Source organism: Papaver somniferum, chromosome 3 (assembly GCF_003573695.1).
Source record: "Papaver somniferum cultivar HN1 chromosome 3, ASM357369v1, whole genome shotgun sequence".
Taxonomy (NCBI): domain Eukaryota; kingdom Viridiplantae; phylum Streptophyta; class Magnoliopsida; order Ranunculales; family Papaveraceae; genus Papaver; species Papaver somniferum.
In genome coordinates, this window is record NC_039360.1 from 228,617,424 (window position 1) to 228,638,058 (window position 20,635).

At 38.0% G+C, this 20,635-nt stretch overlaps 3 protein-coding genes and 1 long non-coding RNA gene across 7 annotated transcripts; all 4 read left to right on the plus strand.

Moving 5' to 3' along the window:
- On the plus strand, positions 1-537 carry LOC113360794 (pectinesterase inhibitor-like). The gene has a single exon (XM_026604256.1). The coding sequence runs from the start codon at positions 1-3 to the stop codon at positions 535-537; it is 537 nt and encodes a 178-aa protein (XP_026460041.1).
- Positions 538-1,628: 1,091 nt separating this feature from the next.
- LOC113360795 (organic cation/carnitine transporter 3-like) lies at positions 1,629-3,251 on the plus strand. The gene has a single exon (XM_026604257.1). It carries the CDS (start codon positions 1,629-1,631, stop codon positions 3,249-3,251), a length of 1,623 nt encoding a protein of 540 aa, XP_026460042.1.
- A 4,455-nt stretch (positions 3,252-7,706) lies between these two features.
- On the plus strand, positions 7,707-15,295 carry LOC113358861. Of its 3 annotated transcripts, none has more exons than XR_003364793.1 (8): positions 7,707-7,871; positions 8,537-8,598; positions 10,123-10,280; positions 10,916-10,977; positions 11,099-11,756; positions 11,856-12,038; positions 13,585-13,722; positions 14,560-15,295. It is a non-coding gene; the product is annotated as an uncharacterized LOC113358861 (long non-coding RNA). The 3 variants fall into 3 exon arrangements; XR_003364794.1 differs by lacking the exon at positions 8,537-8,598 and having other exon boundaries at positions 11,099-11,500; positions 11,706-11,756; XR_003364792.1 differs by lacking the exon at positions 8,537-8,598.
- Positions 15,296-17,833: 2,538 nt separating this feature from the next.
- Positions 17,834-19,889, plus strand: LOC113362230. 2 transcript variants are annotated; one of them, XR_003365645.1, is made up of 3 exons: positions 17,834-18,392; positions 18,685-19,148; positions 19,239-19,889. XR_003365645.1 is itself a non-coding variant. In XM_026605174.1 (2 exons), exon 1 carries the CDS (start codon positions 18,032-18,034, stop codon positions 18,824-18,826), a length of 795 nt encoding a protein of 264 aa, XP_026460959.1. In that variant the 5' UTR covers positions 17,834-18,031; the 3' UTR covers positions 18,827-19,148; positions 19,239-19,889. The 2 variants fall into 2 exon arrangements, 1 of the variants encoding a protein (XP_026460959.1); XM_026605174.1 differs by having other exon boundaries at positions 17,834-19,148.
- The last annotated feature ends 746 nt before the right edge of the window (positions 19,890-20,635 follow it).

Consider the following 20,635-nt stretch of genomic DNA (forward strand, 5'->3'; position numbering starts at 1 on the left):
ATGGGGTTGCAATTGTCACCCAAAAACGAAAAAGAAACAGATCTAGACATGGCAGCTTCCATTACATTCCCTAAGTTCCCGGCCTCATCTTCCATTGTTTTACTGGTGTTATTGTTTTGCATTAGTAGTGCTGCAGTCACTGAAGGGAAGCTCAACATTAGTAAGAAACTAACCAGAGGCCTTGTCACGGAAGTCTGCGCACAAACCCGAAATCCTAACTTCTGCTTAGACATGCTTGAAAACGATCCTCGTACTGAATATTCTGATCTTTTTGGTCTCACTAGCATCGCGCTTAACCATGCATTTATTAGTGTTGCTGATGCCCTAAACTACAACAGGAATTTGTTTGACAGTGCTCCTCCTGAACTGAAGCTCCGTTACCATATGTGTGATCTTCTTTATCAACTTTTGACGGATGATCTTACGCTTGCTGGACAATCGCTTGAAGACGGAAAATATGGAACAGCAGAAGAACATGCAGTTACTTCTAGCATGCGAATTGATGCTTGCGAAAGCGTCTTCAATGATGAGCCATAAATGGAGTCACCATTGGCGGAAAAAAATATAAACTTGCATGATTTGACTGATATCTTAATCTGCGCGTTAAAGCGTATTCTTTGAATACCATTTTTTATTTCTTTTCTACAATACAATTAGAAGTACTTTAGGTAGGCTATGTAACATAAAATCTAATTTGGCAAGATGCAAGAACTCGATTTCTAAATCAAAATCTTCTTTTATTTATAACAAGTACTCCTATGTCTGTTTTCATATTTGTATTTTTTCTGAGTTAGATATAATATCATGCTGCCTCTTCCAATTTTATTTGTTCGAAGAGTCAGACTTATTTAAATTCCCTGAACAGATTCTAACAAATTTTATTGGTTTTACGGTGAAACTATATTTCTACCAGTTGAATGGTTTTTCTATGTTTTGTTGAAGTTTCATGATATACTTGACTATCATGTATCTGAGTGAATTGTTAAACGCTGTATCTAAGCCGTTGCTCTCTCTGTAGTTATTTATTTTATTTTGTTTTTTTTCTTTTGAATATGGGAAACTGTTGGAGTATTATAATTTGTAATGCTGAGAAAATACTAGAGTCTGTGCCAAGTTGTAAGGATGGTCAAAATATAGAGAACTCTAGATAAAACCAGAGTTTGTGATGCATGGCAATTGTAAAGCCTATAAATAGGCAGTGATGCACTCTGTTGTAACTTGAGCAAACAAAGAGTTTAAAGAAATCTAGTCTTGCTCCATTACAAGCATGAGAGTTTCAAACATCTAAAAACTAACAGAAACTATAACCCTGTTCATTGGTCATAACTCGGTGTACTTCAAACATCAAGCCCGCGTGGAACATCAGGCATAGCAGACTTGTTGTCTAGAAGTTGTCTCGAAGTCCTAGTTATTCAAAATTCTAGTTGTATTAAGAATTCTAGTAGTAGTAGAATTTCTGCTGCAAGCTTATATATAGTACACGCTATTGAATTCTTGGTATATCTCTTATTACTTCTTGCTGCTGCTTCCTGGTATATCTCCGTTTCTCATCCCAGCAATATTCGTGTTGCTTTCTTCTCGATCAGTACTTCATGAATTTTCGTACCTAAAATTATATATACATATTGATGGCGGATACATCAAACCTTCTTCTCAACCCTGATGATTCTCAAACTCATCCTCTCCTCGAAAGATACTCCAAAACCTTTGACGAGACAATAGAACGATTCATTGGAAGTTTCGGCTGGGCTCAATTACTGCAAGCCGTGCTTGTATCTTTTGCATGGGTTTTCGATGCACAACAAACTTTTATAAGTGTGTTCGCAGATGCAGAACCAGCATGGCACTGTATAGATTCCCATATTGAGTTGTGCAACTCGACAACGATCTCCAACTTGTGTAAATTGCCTCGAAACGCATGGACATGGAATGAACCGATCCAAACATCAACAGTCTCGGAATGGGGCCTATCTTGTTGGGGTCCTGTTGTTGCAGGTTTACCAACTTCATCTTTCTTCTTCGGTTGTCTACTGGGTGGACTTGTTCTTGCTACATTAGCCGACTCGAAACTTGGTAGGAAAAACTTATTAGTTATTTCATGCCTTATAATGTCTTCATCAACTTTGTTAACAGCGTTTTCACCTAATATCTGGATCTACTCAATTCTAAGATTCGTAACCGGGTTTGGCCGGGCCACAATAGGTACCTGCTCACTTGTTCTATCAACAGAAATCGTTGGAAAAAGTCGCCGTGATAAGGTGGGTATTATTGGGTTCATTTGTTTCACTCTTGGCTTCTTATCATTACCAGTCATGGCTTATTTAACAAGAGGATATTCTTGGAGAATTCTTTATATCTTAACTTCGGTTCCAGCAATTGTTTACTCTGTTATGGTTCACTTCATGACTTATGAATCTCCAAGGTGGTTAATGGTGCAAGGAAGAAAAGAAGAAGCCATTAATACTTTGAAGAGTATTGCTTCTCCTGATCCTGATTTATATGGAAGTAATAATAATTTGTTGAGCATAAGTTTATCGGGTATCGACCTATCTATAGAGCCAAAACAATCCAACACAGATTTATACGCCTCAATCAAATTGTTGTGGGATACAACATGGGCTTTTAGGAGACTGTCTGCCGTTATGGTAGTTTCATTCGGAGTCGGAATGATGTACTACGGGATCCCGTTAGGCGTTGGGAGTTTGGCTTCAAGTCTTTATTTAAGTGTTACGTTAAATGCACTATCAGAGTTGCCATCTTCGTTAATCACCTATTTCCTAATAGGAAGACTGAGAAGAAGGAGTTCAATGTTGTTTTTCACAATGTTGAGTGGTTTTTGTAGCATCATGTGTGTGGTTATCCACCAAGGACAACAAGCATTGAGAATCGGTGTTGAACTAGTATCATTCTTTAGCGCATGTACGGCGTTTAACGTGCTATTGATATACACATTAGAACTGTTTCCAACCTGCGTGAGGAATTCAGCACTGTCAATGGCGAGACAAGCTCTTGTTTTTGGTGGTATTTTTAGTCCAATATTGATTGCAGCTGAAAGAGGAGTTGATGACAATGGATTCTTATCATATGGAGTATTTGGATTGGTGATTGTTGTTTGCGGGTTGTTTACTTTTTGTTTGCCAGAGACAAGAGGTGAGATCATTTGTGACACCATGGAAGAAGAAGAAGATAAAAAGGCAAAGAATATTATTGTTGAAGCACCTGGTAACAAGACATTGGTAACCCTTGTGTAGAATATTATGAATTTTCTACCGTCTTAAGATTCTCACGAATCTAATATACCTGCAATCAGTAAGATTTCATGCTTTTTTTAGGTAGTTTTGTGCTATCATCCGACTTTGGTGGTCAATTTAGTAAAGGGAATCAGTTGGTTTATGGCATTTTTTTTTTTTTTTTTTTTTGAAAAAAGACAGTGCAGTAGGATTTAGTTTCTGGTTAGAATGGCTGTGTCTGAATTTTGATTTTAAAAACTAAAAGGTGATACTTATGAATGCTTATATTATCTGTGGGTTCCCTTTGTTTTTTGCTCAATAAAGACTAAGTTGTACTATGTATATGGAAAATTCACAAATTTACAACCCAAAACTCCAAGGACATAGGGAGGCCAAGATATAAAATAGAACAAAGAGATTCTCCCAACAAATCAAAACAAAAAACAACTAAAACTCATGGAGGATTAAAAAGTCTATGTTGCCAATTGGCAATAACCTCATCTACTGTTAACCCTTTCATACAAGGATGAGTAGAAGCCCAATGCAGAGAAAGAATTTTTATCTCGTTGATAAGAGTCTCGCTAGACTAGGAGAGCACATGGACCCGTCTAAACCGCCCAAACCGTCCGACCTGACCTAAAAATCACCTAACCAACCCGAGCCCGATTTAGCTAACGGCCCTGTACGGTAATTGCATGAAAAAACCGAGCTATTTCCGGTGCCACTCGGTTGTATATGCATACCGACCGACATCACCTATAACCGACCGATCTAAAAGATCAAAGGCTTATAAAACCCTAATACCTACATATAAATATTGATCTCGTACTATACGGCAGTCCAGCCACACCTACCTTCTACATTATTCTTCCATTTTTCTTTCTCGAGCAAATTGGGTGATAGGAACATGTTTATGGGTTTGACTAGTATATTATTATCAGTATATGTTATTATCTTAAGTGTACTTAGTTTTACTGTTTACTGTACCCTATGGATGTTTAGGATTGTATTAGGAAGTTTGGGAGGTTGGGGCAGCTAGAAGATGATATTTGGGTGAAATACTGATTTAGCACGTGTCACCATCATGTGACCTTGTTGCTCTTGCTGTAGAGTAGGTTGAATTTCAGAGACAACATGAGCAGGAGGCAAGGAATTATCTGCTGACTCTGCTGAAGCAGCTGGTGAAAACTCTGGAGATTCTTGAGCAAAAGCCTGAGGCTGCAGCTCTAATGCAGGTGACAGTGGCTGCTGCAGCTGCATCTGAGTAGGTGCAGATGGACTGAAAATAGAAGAGCCAAGGATATCTGTGCTTGTTGCAGTAATAGGCTGACAAACGTCAAGAGTATGTTGCTGTCGAGGAGAGAATGGGAATGTGGTTTCTTCAAATCTTACGTGGCGTGAAATATACTGCATATTGGTTGGCAGATGGAGGCAAATATAGCCTTTATGTGCGGCACTGTATCCTAAAAATACATAAGGAAGTGACCGGGGTTCTAATTTGTTTGCATTGTAAGGCCTTAGACATGGATAAGCTAAGCAACCAAACACTCTAAGAGAAGTATAATCTGGTTTCTTTTTGTACAACAACTCAAGAGGTGTTTTTGAATCTGTTTTAGATTTAGGTATCCTATTGATTAGATAACAAGCTGTTGTAAAGGCATCTGACCAAAAATCTTTAGGCAAATGAGCATGAAACAGAAGCGCTAGACCACTTTCTGTTACATTCCTTATACGTCTCTCTGCAAGACCATTTTGAGCTGAGGTGTGAGGGCAGGAAAATCTATGTTGAATGCCTGAACTGTTTAAATAGGAGGTAATTCTTTTGTACTCAAGAGCATTGTCAGATTGGAAAACCTTGATTTTGTAACCAGATAAATTTTCTATTTGTTTGTGAAAATGAACAAAAATATTGTAAGCATCAGAACGATGAACCATTGGAAACACCCAGGTGTAGTGAGAGAAAACATCCATTAACAACATGAAATAACGAAAACCAGTCCTTGAAATTTGAGGAGAAACCCAAATATCAGAAACAATCAAACTTAAAGGTGTATCAAAGGTAGTAGTACTGAGGGAAAAGGGAATTTTTCTACTCTTGCTAACATGACAAGAGTGACAAAAATCGAACTTCTTATTCACAACAGGAAGGGAGAAATTCCTAATTATTTTTGAAACCGTTCCAAGCATGGGGTGACCCAGGCGCTGGTGCCAAACAGGTAAACTGGCTGAGAGAAAGGACTGTGGAGGTTTGGAAGGAGAAAAGTCACCTAAGCCATCGAAAATATACAACCCATTTTCACTCCTCCCCTTTAGCAGCATTGCTCCTGTGCATTTGTCCTTCATAAGAAAACAGCTTGTGTGAAACTCAAAAAACACGTTGTTGTCTTTACAGAATTGAGAAACAGATAAAAGGTTTGTTTTAATCTTAGGCACATGATAAATCTGATTCAATAGAAAACAACGGGAATTATGAGTGAATGTTGCGTTACCAATATGCGCAATCTCCAGACCATTACCATTACCAACACGAACTTGATCCGTGCCTTCATACTCATGCGGTATACAGATGTTGTTCACATCAGGAGTTAAATGATGGGTCACACCTGTATCAGTAAACCATTGGCCATTAGGTGGACCATTTGGTAAGGCAATATAAGCTTCAGGCGTTTTGGCATGCTGTTGAGCATCTCTGTCATAGCGAAACCAGCATCGATCTGCAGTATGGTTACGCTTTTTGCAAATCTGACAATAGACTGGACCATTACCAGTATTTCTTGGAGGCTGTTGAGGGAGACGATTGTTATTGTTTGGCTGATTTGGTCCTCTTGGTGTATTTGGAAAATCCCTTGGTGCAGGTCTGCCTGCAGATGATGAGGAGGAACTGACATAGTTTGCAACTGGTTCTTGCATCTGAGACAGCTGATGTTCTAGCCTCATCTCAAATGTCAGAAGATGAGTTATGAAGGTTGATATGTCCATTGTTTCAGCAGTACTTAATGTTGTGACAATTGAGTCATATGTATGATTTAATCCACTGCAAATGGATTGCTTTTTCTCATGAGCAGGTACGGTGTATCCTGTGGCTGCAAGCTGATCAAACAAACGCTTAGCATCATTTAAATACACCTTCAAAGTCTTATTACCTTTGTGCAGATTATGAAGATGTCTCTTTAAATTCATCTGGTGAGCAAAGGTTTTTGGAGCAAACTCAGATTCCAAGGTATCCCATATCTCTTGTGCAGTATCAAGCTCTGCAACTACACTGAGAACCTCAAGAGTCAAGGTAGAATTGAGCCAACCAACGATCAAAGAGTCCTGGTGCTCATATGCTGTAAACGCAGGATTAACATCCTCACTTTCTGGTAGATTCCTTGGTGGTTTTTGTTTTGATCCATCAATAAAACCTGTTAGGTCATAGCCTTTCAGTATGGGCTTGAACTGAGCCTTCCACAATACGTGATTAGTGCCAGTATGTTTCAAAGTAACAAGGTGATGGATTTGAACCTGGCGTAGAGTAGTTGTAACCTCTGCCATTGTATGGATTTTTTAGTTTTTGGATAGGTGCGGAAGCCGGATTTTGGATCTATAGCCTGATACCAAGCTAGAAGATGATATTTGGGTGAAATACTTCCACACTTGAAACTGTGGAGTAGAGTTCTTATTTATACTCGAAAGGTATTGTGAAGCAGTTACATAAGTTGTTACAGACTCTATTCAAAAACAGACCGTAAATATAGCCTAAGAATACTTCATAGTTGATTGCTCTGACTGACTCAGTGAGACCCGGTGATAGTGCTTATCCTGTTATTGTGAACAAGATGCAGCTGACTCAGTTTTCTTACTAACAGGGGCAGTTGTTGTAAGCAGTTTATGTCAGTTGTTAGGATCCTTAGTTATAAATAGGTAATGTATGTATCAGACTAGTTATGTTGTTTATGAATGGAAATATGTTGTTCTTGTATCTGTTTTCCTCTTCTGCATTCTGATTTCTTCTAATTCTCTTGTCTGTATTCGTCCCTTCTTACTGTTAACTTTCTTCTACACCTTCTTCTTACAACCTGGGCTCATCAATTGGTATCAGATTCCAGGCATGGCGGAGGGTACAAACGATGGTGGCGTTAAGGAACTGTCGGAGGATATTAAGGGTTTGTTGGATAAACAAACTAGGAGTTTAAAAGATTCTTTCAATAATTCTATAGAGAAACAAACTGAGATGATTACCAAAGTGTTTCAAAGATTTCCTCAATAAAACTTCACTTCCACCCACCAATTTTCTTACATAAAAAAATACCAACGCACCAGAGTTTGTACCAAATATCCCTACTAGTTCTATTCTCCCTAAACAATCTTTTGGTGAATCCGTATTTCAGAATTCAGCACCACCTAATCTTTTGGGTTCCCATGGTCCGGCCCTTCTATTTACGGTCCTCCCTCGGGACTTTCCTACACATGAATCTTTGGAAGTGGATCCCACAAGCTTCATAACGTTACACTATTTCCAGCCGCAGTCCTCCTTTCCCATTTCCACTTTTCCGATAGGAACCCTCCGACATACTCTATCCCCTACGTTTCTCCGGCATCAAGCCTTTGATGAGAGTTACAGCTGGTGCTGACGACCTTCATTCGACGGAAATCGATTGTGTAAGTTTACTTTCGGTTGAATTCTTTAGATGATTTTAGGTTTTTTTTTGAGTACTCATTTTAGGTCGAACTTAATATGCTGATTCTGTTTTGTTTTTAGTTTCTCTAATGTATACTGTCTTGTAGTTTATTGAGAAATTTCTTCACAAATTCGTTTTTCGTGATGACTTTCTAGGGTTAATGTTGCTTTGATAATCATGATTGAGTTTGTAGATTGTGATCTAGTTTTCTCCGTAGATTTGGATTTTCTGTTTCCAGAAACCTAGTTGTCTTTTGATGGCTTAGAACCCTGAAATTAGATTTTTAGGTCCATACTTTTTTTTTCTGAGATTTCTAGGGATTGGGGTTGAGATTTTTTCTTGGGGAGATAAATTATAAGACTACCTCCGTGAAAGTATCTCTTTTCCTAAAACGGAGGGAGTAACAATTAACAATAATTATTATTGAAAGAATGCACGGTTTTAACAGGGGTGTATTGGATTAAGAATCTTTAAAGAAACATTATAAATCTACTAGATTCAGGCAATCCATACAAATCTTGATCCAATACACCCCTGTAAGTTGATTTTAACGGGTTTCAGCATAAAAACCTATACAGTATTGAACAACACTATAAATGTCTTACTAAATTTACTAGACTGATGGAATTTCCCTTTTTTACTCAGGTAGGTTTTAGTATCTGTGTGACTGGATTTGGGATCAATGTCCAACAGAAGCTTAATTGTTGGTAACAATTGGCTTTGATTCCCATCTGCAAAAATGAGTATTGTTTGTTGGAACATGTAATTCGTAATTGTACATTAAGAAAACAATTATCTAGACAAATCTAGAGAGCAAATAGTGTAGAACAGTCAAGGCGTTTTAGCTAAGTCTTGTACTAGTCTAGCTACATAAGAAGTCCAGAAAGTTCTGATGTAAACAGGAAAATGGTTGTCTAGGAAGTATGTTGTACAAGCTTATTAGAAAAGAAATCTCCAGATAAAGCTAGAGAGTACAAAGGTCGGTCTTGTAAAGAAGACTCTAGAGAGTCGCAATGATGGCTATAAATAGACATCGTCTCTAACATTTGTAAGCAAGCGGAATCAAGTCAATGGAAGAGAAATTACAAATAACCAGGTCTTGCTTCACAGCTTCATTACTAGAGCTGGCTCTGTACGGGTGACACTTCTATGCTCCTATATCTCCGAAGATATCATCTAAGAGTTTCAAGTTTTTCATATAAAAATTTCCAACATTGTCAGCCTTCATTAATATCTAGCCTCCTGGTAATGTCAAACCAACAACAAAATTAAAATAAAATCTAGACTCTTGGTGACTCATGTTATCCAACTCAATGATTAAGAAGATATAGTGGAGTACCACAAGATATAAAAGCACTTGACCTGAAGACTCGAGTGGTTGTGCTGTTGTAGGTTATGTTTTGCTCAGTTCTACTTATTTCTGAGCTCACGTCTTTACTATACGTGTTTTGGTCCTGCAAGTAAGAGAAGTAAAGCAGAAAAAATTGCTAAGTTGTGTAGTTCCAGGAAAGAAGACCTTATAAATGACAGGAAATAATCCTAACCATGTCCAACATTTCTATGTGTGCCTATTTAACTCATTGTTTAAGAGTCTGCTTAGAGTTCAGGGAGATGGATGTGTTTAAGAATCTAGAATCCATTCGAGAAGAATTAGTTATAAATATACTAACTCAAATCACAAGGTCTTTTTTGGGGGTCAAGTTTTTGATAGATCCTATGCTCAATAAAGTTATTGACTGATATGTTGACATAAGAGTTCTCCTCTTTTCATGCCACCTCTCTATTACACATCTCATTCCATTAGTGACCTCCATCATTTCTTGTTATCTCCATATATTTTTTTTTTCTTTTCAAAATTCGATCGAAGTTATGGTTTTTGTGTGTACAATAGAAGTATCTTTCATCTGATAGGGAAAACAGTTATTTTTTCTTTCTTTCTCTTCTTTTTTCTCTTTGGTTAAGGGTTAGGGATTGCGCGCCTAGATCCCAGCCAACTAATGGGTATTCGGTCAAAATCGCTGCCTAGGCGCTTTTCTCATTTGGCCGAAAAACACCCGCATTTTACTACATAGTGTGTTGCTAGTTCTTTAAGATTTTACCACAAGTTCACAACCTAAATTTAAAACAATGGCCTCCTTTCTCACTTGTTTTCGATGTTGTTCCTCTCACTTGTTATATTTATTTGATGTCATTAAGCATGTAGCTAATGCTGATCGTTTATTTTGTTGCAGATCCCAGTAACATCAGATTTTGCAGCTGAATTCCGATCCAGAGACTCTGATATCTGGAAGTGTATATTTGCTGATTATTATATGAAATGTGCTGTGGTTAATTGCTACCAGCTGTTTAAACTCGTCCTGGATCCCTTGGTTGTTGGGGTGAGAAAAAGGTAATTTCTCCTTCCCGAGCCTTTTAGCACTACGGCGCGTTTGTGGATGTTTACCATCATTTACCAAATTAAAATGAGACTGTATAGCTTTATTTTGAGTTGTTGTCAGCTGATTTGAGCGATTTACTGATAAGCGTAGCAAATGATCAGAAGTAACCCATCTAATTACACTTCTCTTACACATGGGAGAGGCCCAGTTGTGGATGCTTCAAGGATTGTAACCAAAGAGCAATGTCTCCTAGTCAAATTTGATATAAAGCATACCTTAAGTCATCTCCACATGAACCCCTCAAGCTGGAATAACGAATGTGTATGCATAATTTTAGTAGTTGCCGAGTGTTGTCCCTCTTATGGAAATAGCGTAGTTCTTCACTGGGGGAGTATACTCCGGAATGTGAAGACCACTTAACAATAAGAAATGTCCTTCATTTCTATGTTATTGTTACTGAAGTTTTTCTACTGAGACATCTAAGTGTATTTTGTGTACCTGCAGGAGCATATATAGATGGATGTAACTTGTTTATGTTTGGATCATTATATTTATTTCGAATATCAGCATTTTCATCCCTGCATCGTTTAGATCAAACAGGATCATATGTGAGAAAGTAATATATCAAAGAATACATTACTTGCAGATATCTGAATGCATCATTATACGTGCCCTGTGTAAGAAATTTGTCAGCTCGTGGGGATTTCGGTGAGTCTTATACATAACAATAATCTGTATTCATGCTTTTTTTTTGTTTGAGAAGATGGTGATTCATCAAAGATAATGTTGTCATATTGTTAGTGATGTGATGTTTAATGAGATTATATAGGTGAATTGTTACTGCATGGTGGTGCGAAATACAGAGCCATTGGAAAATTGTGGCTGTCGTTGGACGACATGAGAAATTTTCTTGGATTTATAGGACGCATTCAAGGATTCATTTTGTGTAAGGCTTGGAGCTGATGCTATTGTTGGTTGAGTATAGGATATGTGGCTCTGCCACTTCTGAGTCAAGCAGTGGTATCAATCTGTACTCAAAGTGATTCCTTGAGTAAATCCTATAATTCCCAGCAAGTAGCTTCTCAACCCTCCAGGCTTTTTGAGTGGCTCAATGTAGTTGAGGACTGGGATGACTGGTCCAAGTGGATAAGTAGTCTAGGAGGTGTTGGTATTCCAGCAAACAAGTGCTGGGAGTCGTGGTGGGATGAGTAAGAACACTCCATTTTACCAGGTTATCAGGCAGGTTCTGGAAGTTTGTTCTTTCCCTTGGTTTCTTTTTATTCCAGTAGTATGAGGTCGTGTCGTTTACCCATCTCCCTTGAAAGTAAAAGTTTAGTTGTGACTATTATTTCTGACGGCTCGTCTCTCGCCAATTTATTTGTGATGACAAGGACCACGAGCTTATGTATTTCACCATGTTTATTTTTGTTTTTCAGGTAGGTGATGTCTCTTGGCTGGTTATTGTGGCAGTGATGAGCATCCTGAAGGTTAAATCTTATATCTGATATATGTTCTTAACAATGTTAATTTTGTTGTATAAGTGCTGATCGTGTACACTTTTCTGCTTTCTGAACTGTGCAAATCAGATAATGTCAGTGGCTAGGTGAAAGTTCAGCACACACGCGATGGGACTCGTTATCTTTGCGCCTATAGCTGTTCTGGCTTTGTTCGAATTTGTTTCTGAATTCTAGACGGCTGCTCTTCAACCAAGCCTTTATCCAAGGCTTTCAGATTTCACGAATTCTGGCCAGAGGATAGAAATATAATTGGTAAGTACACGAATTTTGACTGAAAGTTGTGGTTATCTAAACTGCACATATCTTGCCGGAGCTGAGCAGTTATATAAATTTACTAATCTTAAAATTTTAGAATCTCACATACACCCAAAAGACAAATCATTATTTGCTTCAACCTTTCATTTTAGTGCCTGAAAGAATGCTGGTAAGGCAAAGATCGTACAACAAAATGTTCTTGTAATGTGGAAGAGCAAATTGGATTCATCAGCTCTAATTTTTCATTCGTTCAGTGCCTATTGATCTGATTGGTAAATACCGGTACTTACTAAGACTGATCAGTAATGAATATCGAGGGGCACAGATGCAAAAACTGTCCTTGTTTTGAATTGGACTAGTCATGAGATAGTTCATTGTATCCTTATTCTGTTCTTTTTTATGTTCTGCTGTTTTTTGTTGTGTGTTTGGTGCTCCTCGGCTCTATTTTTTCTATACAGTTGAGCTTTTCTGAAAGAAAATACTGTCCAACTGCCAGTAGATACTGCCTGTAAATACAGTCTAACTGCCTGTCTAACTCTGTTAGCCAAGGCATATGATGATTATCTGTTGCAAGAAGATAAAGTCATGCACTAAGATTATCGTGTAGGGATTGAGTTTTCCTTTTGTAATATATGCTTGGAACCCAGAAATGACCGATTCTTTGTGTAGAAATAGAAGGATAGTGCGGTGACTTTCACTGCGAACTTTGCCCACTTTACCACTATTTGGGGGCCTCTGCCAATAACTGGTACATCCACTGTCACACTTACAAATTAGCTGCTGCAGATTTGGCTGGGTTGCAAATTTGCATTTACATAATGTGAACTATGTCTGTAGGAGGGATTCCTATCCATATGCTAGTTGGTTTACTGTGTCTGGACATGCAATATCCTACATTTATGAGATACTAAGTTCACTACCAGGCTTACTTTGTTAACTTGTTGTGTGAACTGGATGGCGGAAAAATCGCCTATGGAATTATGTTTTTACCAATAAATTTGGTTTATATTTGACATTATTGGGCTACAGTTTTAAAGAGTTGGCGAGGTTTATGGTTTTGGTCATTTGCTGCTCATCTCAAAATTGGTGTCTTCTAGTTTGTGGGCATAGGATGCATAGATTGTCTGAAAGCGTTTTGTTTCCTTGAAATTCCAACGCTAAATTAACTTAGCCAATTCTGTTGGGTGCTCAAATAAAGTGTTGATTAATCAATTACACTTTGTTAAATTGTGAGCTCTTGGTTTCAATCAGTTCCATGCTAGTGGCAAGACTGATGAACCGTCCTTTGTAGCAAAGTCAGTAGAACCAATTGAAATGTCTGCTGACTTTAGGTAAAACTTATAGAATAAGCACTAATGGGTATTCGGTCAAAAATCGTTACCAAGGCGCTTTTTTCATTTAGCCGGAAAACGCCCGTGTTTTACCACATAGTATCTTGCTAGTTCATTAACATTTTACCACAACCTAAATTTAATACAATGGCCTCCCTTCTCGCTTGTTTTTAATGTTGTTCCTCTCACTTATTAATTATATTTATTTGCAGATCCCTGTAACGTCGGATTTTGCAGCTAAATTCCAATCCAGAGACTCTGAGGATTATATGAAATGTGCTGCAGATAATTGCTACCTGCCGTTTAAACTCGTCCTAGATCCCTTGGTTGTTGGGGAGAGTGAGAAAAAGGTAGTTTCTCTTTCCCTAGCCTTTTAGCGCTTCGGCGTGTTCGTGGCAAATTAAAATGAGACTGCATAGCTTTATTTTGAGCTGTTGTCAGCTGGTTTGAGCGATTTACTGATAAGCATAGCGAATGATCAGATGTAACCCATTTTATTACATTTCTCTTACACCCGGGAGAGGCCCAGTTGTGCTTCAAGGATTGTAACTAAAGATGAATATCTTCTAGTCAATTTGATATAAAGCATACCTTAAGTCTTCTCCACGTGAACCCCTCAAGCTGGAATAACGAAAGTGTATGCATAAGTTTAGTAGTTGTAGAGTGCTGTCCCTCTTATGGAAGTAGCATAGTTCTTCGTCGGGGAAGTATCCTCCTGAGTGAAGACCATTTAACAATAAGAAATGTCTTTCATTTTTATGTTATTGTTACTGAAATTTTGCTACTGAGACATCTAAGTGTATTTTGTTGAGTCAGTCTAGTGTACCTGCAGGAGCATATATAGATGGATGTAACTTGTTTATGTTTGGATCATTATATTTATTTCGAATATCAGCATTTTCATCCCTGCATCGTTTAGATTAAAAAGGATCATATGTGAGGAAGTAATATATCAAAGAATACATTAGTTGCAGATATCTGAATGCATTATTTACATGCCCTGTGTAAGAAATTTGTGAGGTTGTGGAGATTTTGGTAAAATCATCTACGTAACACATCCTGTATCCATTGCTTTTTTTTTTCCACTTATGTATATTTAATAATTTATACACTTTCATGCTGTTCTTTTCTTTTTTTAAGAAAGAGGGTGATTCATCAAAGATAATGTGGTCATATTGTTATTGCAGGACATGTTTGAAATAGTTACCTGTGATGTGATGGTTAATGAGATTATGTAGGTGAATTGTTACTGCATGGTGGTGCGAAATACAGAGCCAATGGAAAATTGTGGTTGTGGTTGGATGACAAGACAAATTTGCTTGGATTTATAGGATGCATTCAAGGATTCATTTTGTGTAACGCTTGGAGCTCAGCTGATGCTATTATTGGTTGAGTATAGGAAGTCCAGCAGCGGTATCAATCTGAACTCAAAGTGATTCCTTGATTAAATCCTATAATTCCTAGCAAATAGCTTCTCATCCCTCCAGGCTTTTTGAGTGGCTAAAAGTAGTTGAGGACTAGGATGACTGCTCCAAGCAGATAAGTAGTCTAGCAGGTGTTGGTATTCCAGCAAGCAAGTGCTGGGAGTCGTGGTGGATGAGGAGTAAGAACACTCCATTTTTACCAGGTTGTCAGGCAGGTTTCCAGAGCTTGTTTTTTCCATTGGTTTCTTTTTATTCCAGTAGTATGAGGTTGTCATTTACCCATCTCCCTTGAAAGTAAAAGTCTAGTTGTGAGTATTATTTCTGACGGCTCGTCTCTTGCAAATTTTTGTATGACGACATCATGACAAGGACCACGAGCTTATGTATTTCACCATGTTTAATTTTCTTTTGTAACATATGATTGGAACCCAGAAATGATCGATTCTTTATGTAGAAATAGAAGGATAGTGCAGTGACTTTCACTGTGAACTTTTCCCACTATTTGGGGGCCTCTGCAAATAAATAGTACATCCACTGTCAGACTTGCAAATTAGCTGCTGCAGATTTGGCTAGGCTGTGAATTTGCATTTACATAATTCGAACTATGTCTGTAGGAGGGGTTCCTATCCATAGGCTTAGTTTACTGTGTCTGGATACATTTATGAGATACCACGTTCACTGCCAGGCTTAGTTTGTTAACATGTTGTGTGTATCGGATGGCGAAAGAAGCTCCGTAGAATCGCCTTGTGGAATTATGTTTTTACCCATGAATTTGGTTTAAATTTGATCTTATTGGTCTACAGTTTTAAAGAGTCGGCGAGGGTTATGGTTTTGGATCTCAAAATTGGTGTTACACTTTATTAAATTATGAGTTCTTGGTTTCAATCAGTTCCATGCTAGTGGCATGACCTGATGAACCGTCCTTTGTAGCGAAGTCAGTAGAATCAATTGGAATTTCTAGCACTGGCCATGTGAGCTGTGTTTGCAGTTTTTGGACCAAATTCTACAGAATAAAAAAGAAATCAGCTAAAGGCTTTGTTTGCAAATTTTTTTGTGTTAATAAGGGATGATAAGAGTGGCTTCCATTGTTCTATCTATGTCAATCGATTAAGTTTGATCTTTGTGCACATAATGTGTTTGTCAAATGCTGCCTGCCATTCTTTTCTGTTAAAATTATAGAAATCACGGTGTTTATAATTAAAAATAATTTAATGAATTTTTAAAAGTGATTTACCACCATTTATTACTTTGACATATAATTCACTAATTTAAAAAAAAAGGTGGACATCTGAATCGTAATCCCCGTTCAGTTAGTCCAATGGACCAAGTGAATAACTGTGTTAAATCGGCTAAGGTTGCTACGGAAAGCGATCCAGGCTCCACACGTGTCTCAGCCTTTTGCCCGAAAGCAAGTGGACCTCTTTGCGCGTAGCTTACTCGTTTCCGAGCACGTATCTCTACGGTAAAGGGCCCGGGGACTTTCCTGGGTCCAAAGAAGAACCCGATCACTTCGTCCTGATGTCCGGTTAAGATTGGCCCGTTAGCCGTATATAAACCATGATAGGATTTTGTTCCTGCTCGATGTGGGACTATACATCTTCATCCTGTATAATGTAGGATTTTGAAAGATAAACTTTCGCTGCTATTGACCTAATATCCGCCATTGTATCCCCTACACAGATAAACTTTCGACATGCATCGGGCATTCTGAATCTGATGGTTAAGTGTGTTCCACCATGGAAGATTGTGGTTCGGCGTGAGAAACTTTTTATAGAATGTATCCGAGGAGTCATTGATTCTGCCAATTCCAAACGTCTCCAGTGAAAGTAAAAGCACAGTTGTGAGTATTACTTCTTACAGCTCTTCTCTTGCCGACCTATTTGCAATGACGAGGACCATGAGGTTATGTTTAGCAACAAACTATACTGCTGAAGTCCTGGCTGCTATTAGAGCCATTGAATGGGCTATGCAAAATGGTATGCGCAAACTCTTAGTTCAGTCAGATTCCAAGGCTATCAGTTATATGTTCAGCTCCCGGAAGATCCCTTGGTACATTCAGGCAAGATGGACTTGATAATCAATCTCTCTATTTTATGCACGCAACCAAAGAAACTAACTTATCAGCAGATTTCTTTGCTAAGAAAGGAACTTATCTTGGTAGATGTCAACTCAGGCAATATCATACTTAGCTTGATGATTTGAATCGACTTGAATGGCCATATGATTTCTTTGCTTGATGTGTTCATTTTCTTCTGTTTATTTTCGTTTGTTGGTAGGCCTTTTTATTTTGGCCCTTAGCCTTTTTCTTGGATTTTCTCTGCTGGGCTTTTTGGTCCTGGCATTTTGGGCTAAATTGTTGTAATCTCTCGTTTTTTCAAGCTTTATTGTTCTTAAAAAAGAAGTTTTCACTACCACACGCCAGGTAATATGGTAGTTGGATCAGGACGGATCCAGGATGGATAAATTTCCTTTTAAGGCCTGGGCTAGAAACCTTGGTCAAGCAGAATTTTCTTCCTTTTTTTCCTTGTTGACTGGGAAGGCTATCCGGGCTAAAGCCCCCTTTAACCCAGTGATAGGTCCGCCTCTGAGTTGGATGATTATTGGGTCAGTACTGATGGCCACCTTGAATATTTGTGGAGTCGGCAAGAGCTATGATGAGCTATGATGTTGGTCATTTGATGCTTATTTTAAAAAAAAATTTCTTTCTTTTAACATGATTATACATTCAAACCAAAATACTTACATGATTTCTTACAAGATTGTAGAAATATTGGTTTTGGGTTTTGAATCTCATACAACTGTAATGAGATTGATTTCATTATTTTGTATATATATTGTGTTACGTGTGTATTTGGGGTCATGTTTGTAGGGGTTAGACTTGTTTAGATAACCATGTTTAGTAGTTAAAAATCTTTGGTAGTTTTTGCTTATCTGTAGGCAGTTAAATAGTAAGTTACGTAACTTGTATAACTTCTCTGTGTATATATAGCTTGAAAGATCAATGGAAGAGAGTAGAGAATTATTATGTAAACAAAGTGTTAATCTTCTAACAAGGAGGTTTAGTGTCCCTTAAATGGTACTAGAGGTCCGGCGTCCCTCTGACGATATCGAAACTATTCCACAATCCATTTCTACATCATTTTCATCTTCACATGTAGTCACAACCATGATCTGTTATGCGAGACCATAACAATTGGTATCAGGGCGAGGTTAATCATCTTCCGCAAAGCCATCAATGGACGAGAACAAATTTAAAAATTTGGCGACAGCAGTTAGCAATATAGGCACCAAGCAAGATGGGTTACAGAAGGAAGTTAGCAATATGATTACTGGTTTTAAAAAGGATATGAAAGATTTTTGTGCAGCGTTTATATCCCGTTTGAATCAACTCGCTAAAAATGGAGGTAAGATATATGATGATGCGTCCAATTGTAGTAACGTCAATCAAAACCATGTTGTTCAAAATATACAAAATGTCGAGACTGAAGATCATCGGATGGTGTTGCAATATATACATAAAGAAGATGATGTCCAGAATATAGATATCGTAGATACCGAAGATCGCAGGATGGGGTCAAAAGAGATTCATAAATATGGTAATGCCCTTCCATCATATGTGATAAGGTCTCAGTACGTAGGTGGTTGTTATCCTACTGTTTTCTTCAACATCTTTAAAGAAGTAGAAGATACTTGGATTTTATGGACAAAAATCAGAGATTTGTTTATCTTTCATATTTCTGATTTTTTCGATATATTTGAAGAAAAGAGTGACAACAAAAAATCATGCCCACCATTGCAAGTTTCTTCAAAGTTTGAAATTCAATTTTCTGATGTGATTTCTAATTGGGTTTGTTTACAAATTTATTTGGAATTACTATCTTATCTAAGGAAAGTTGTGGGTGATCAATATGCGGGAAGATATCGTGGTCGACTTGGAACTGCATTTCCATTCAATCTTCTCCGTCAAGTTTGCAACCTTGAGGTCAAAGTCTGTTTTGCGATGGGAGAAAGGTGTATGGTGAAATCCTGAACCCTGGTCTTTCCATAATATTTACATCACCTTTGAATTTAATTTGTTTTATCTTTATTTTTTTTTTAAGTCTAAAAATTATTTCCTTCACAAGTCTCAAAATAACCAAGTTTTTACCACAACTACAACAACTTTTGGAAAACCATCAAATTTTTGGCGCCGCCGACGCGGATTTGTGTTTAGGTAACATTTTTAATAGCCGGGAAAGAAACTAGGACGGCGTCCTAAACGTCACGAGATCTTTGGTGTTACCCATACTATAAAGAAGAAAACTGAAGACCCATATGAAGTATTGATGGATCCAGAAGTGGCTGCAGAACTCGTACGTACTTTAGATTTTTTATTAATCAATTTTGAAATTATTTGCATATGATTACTTAAGCATTTGTTCTTGTAATTGATATTTTTGTAGAAGGAAATGGAGGAAGTAGAGATCCAAGCTAGCCAACCAGGTTCTGATATTGTGCTACAAGGACGACATGATGCTTTTTCCCAAGTGCGAGGACGGGATAAAGGTGGCCGTGTTCGCTGTCTAGGAAATGGTATAAAGCCAAAGAAATATTAGGGTGAAGAATCATCCACCAATCCTACCACTGACCCAGATGCTGAAGTTTTGAACCTTAGACATCAATTGGAGAATACTGTTTCACAACTTCAAGCAGCAATGCAACGGATAGCTGAACTGGAGGCATTTCTTTCGCATCATGGACTGGGAACTGCCAGCACTGTTACCCCATCGACTGACGCAGAGATCGGGAACAGTCCATGAATGGAAGATCTTGGTGCACATATATAGATGCTTGACTGATATGCTACTAATATATAACCATGGCGACTCAGGTGCTTGTTTTTTTTTGCTACAAGGGACTGGTATCTCTTTTATTTTGTTTTCATGCCATCAAGTGTGTTATTATCATGTCCCAAACTTTCCACACGCATTTTGGATGTTGATAATCTTAGTTACAAGCTTTTTGAACTCTCTGGGTGTTGTTTGGTTGCCCAGAATTATGTTTTTTGAACAATGAAACATCTTACTGTTGTTTCTATAGTGCATCTATGTAAAACTTTGATTGGAATGGTATAAGAATTATGAATGGTACAAGAATTCTGCAATGGAAGGTTATCCAGTACTTCAAATGATGCAAGTTCTGAAAATCTATCTAATTTTTATGTGAGTCGCAAAATCAGTCGCCGACGACGGAAGACCGGTATCGAGGTCCGGCAAACATCGAGAAAAAGCCGCAGCCAATAGTTAATATATTAGTGAGGGTTTGTAAACCGTCACAACAGAAAAATCCGGCGACGGCTGCCGTTATCGGGAAAATATGACGGCGGCAGGAAAGTACTTATGACTGTTTGACCAAGCGTCACAAATATATTCGTGACGGTTTACCAAACGCCACAAATGGTCGCAACCGTCACAACAAACATTTGTGACCCCATTAGTCACGACGGATTGTTGCCCGTCACAAAGTCACATTTGTGACGGTTATTTTGATATCTGTGACGGTTTGAGAACCGTCACTAAAGGCCCTCTGTTTTGTAGTGCAAGATCGTTTTTCTTTCTTTTGTTAAGGCAAGCATCTTTACTTTTTCCTTTCTTAGCTTCCTTGGCTAACGCCCTATCAAAATACGTACGAAATAAATGAACGAAAAATAGTAATCCTATCTAATGCCGACAGAGAAATATTGAAAAACGACATTGCAACACCTAAGTCGGTATTGTATATCGGCAACACGACCATGCCGGTAACCTATGCCAGAAGTGTCTTTTGAAAACACGACCATGCCGAGACTGATTTCCGGTAT

What these genes read in the sequence shown, in the direction of transcription:
- LOC113360794 (XM_026604256.1), top strand. Translation starts at nt 1, where the DNA reads ATGGGGTTGCAATTGTCACCCAAAAACGAAAAAGAAACAGATCTAGAC.
- LOC113360795 (XM_026604257.1), top strand. Translation starts at nt 1,629, where the DNA reads ATGGCGGATACATCAAACCTTCTTCTCAACCCTGATGATTCTCAAACT.
- LOC113362230 (XM_026605174.1), top strand. Translation starts at nt 18,032, where the DNA reads ATGGACGAGAACAAATTTAAAAATTTGGCGACAGCAGTTAGCAATATA.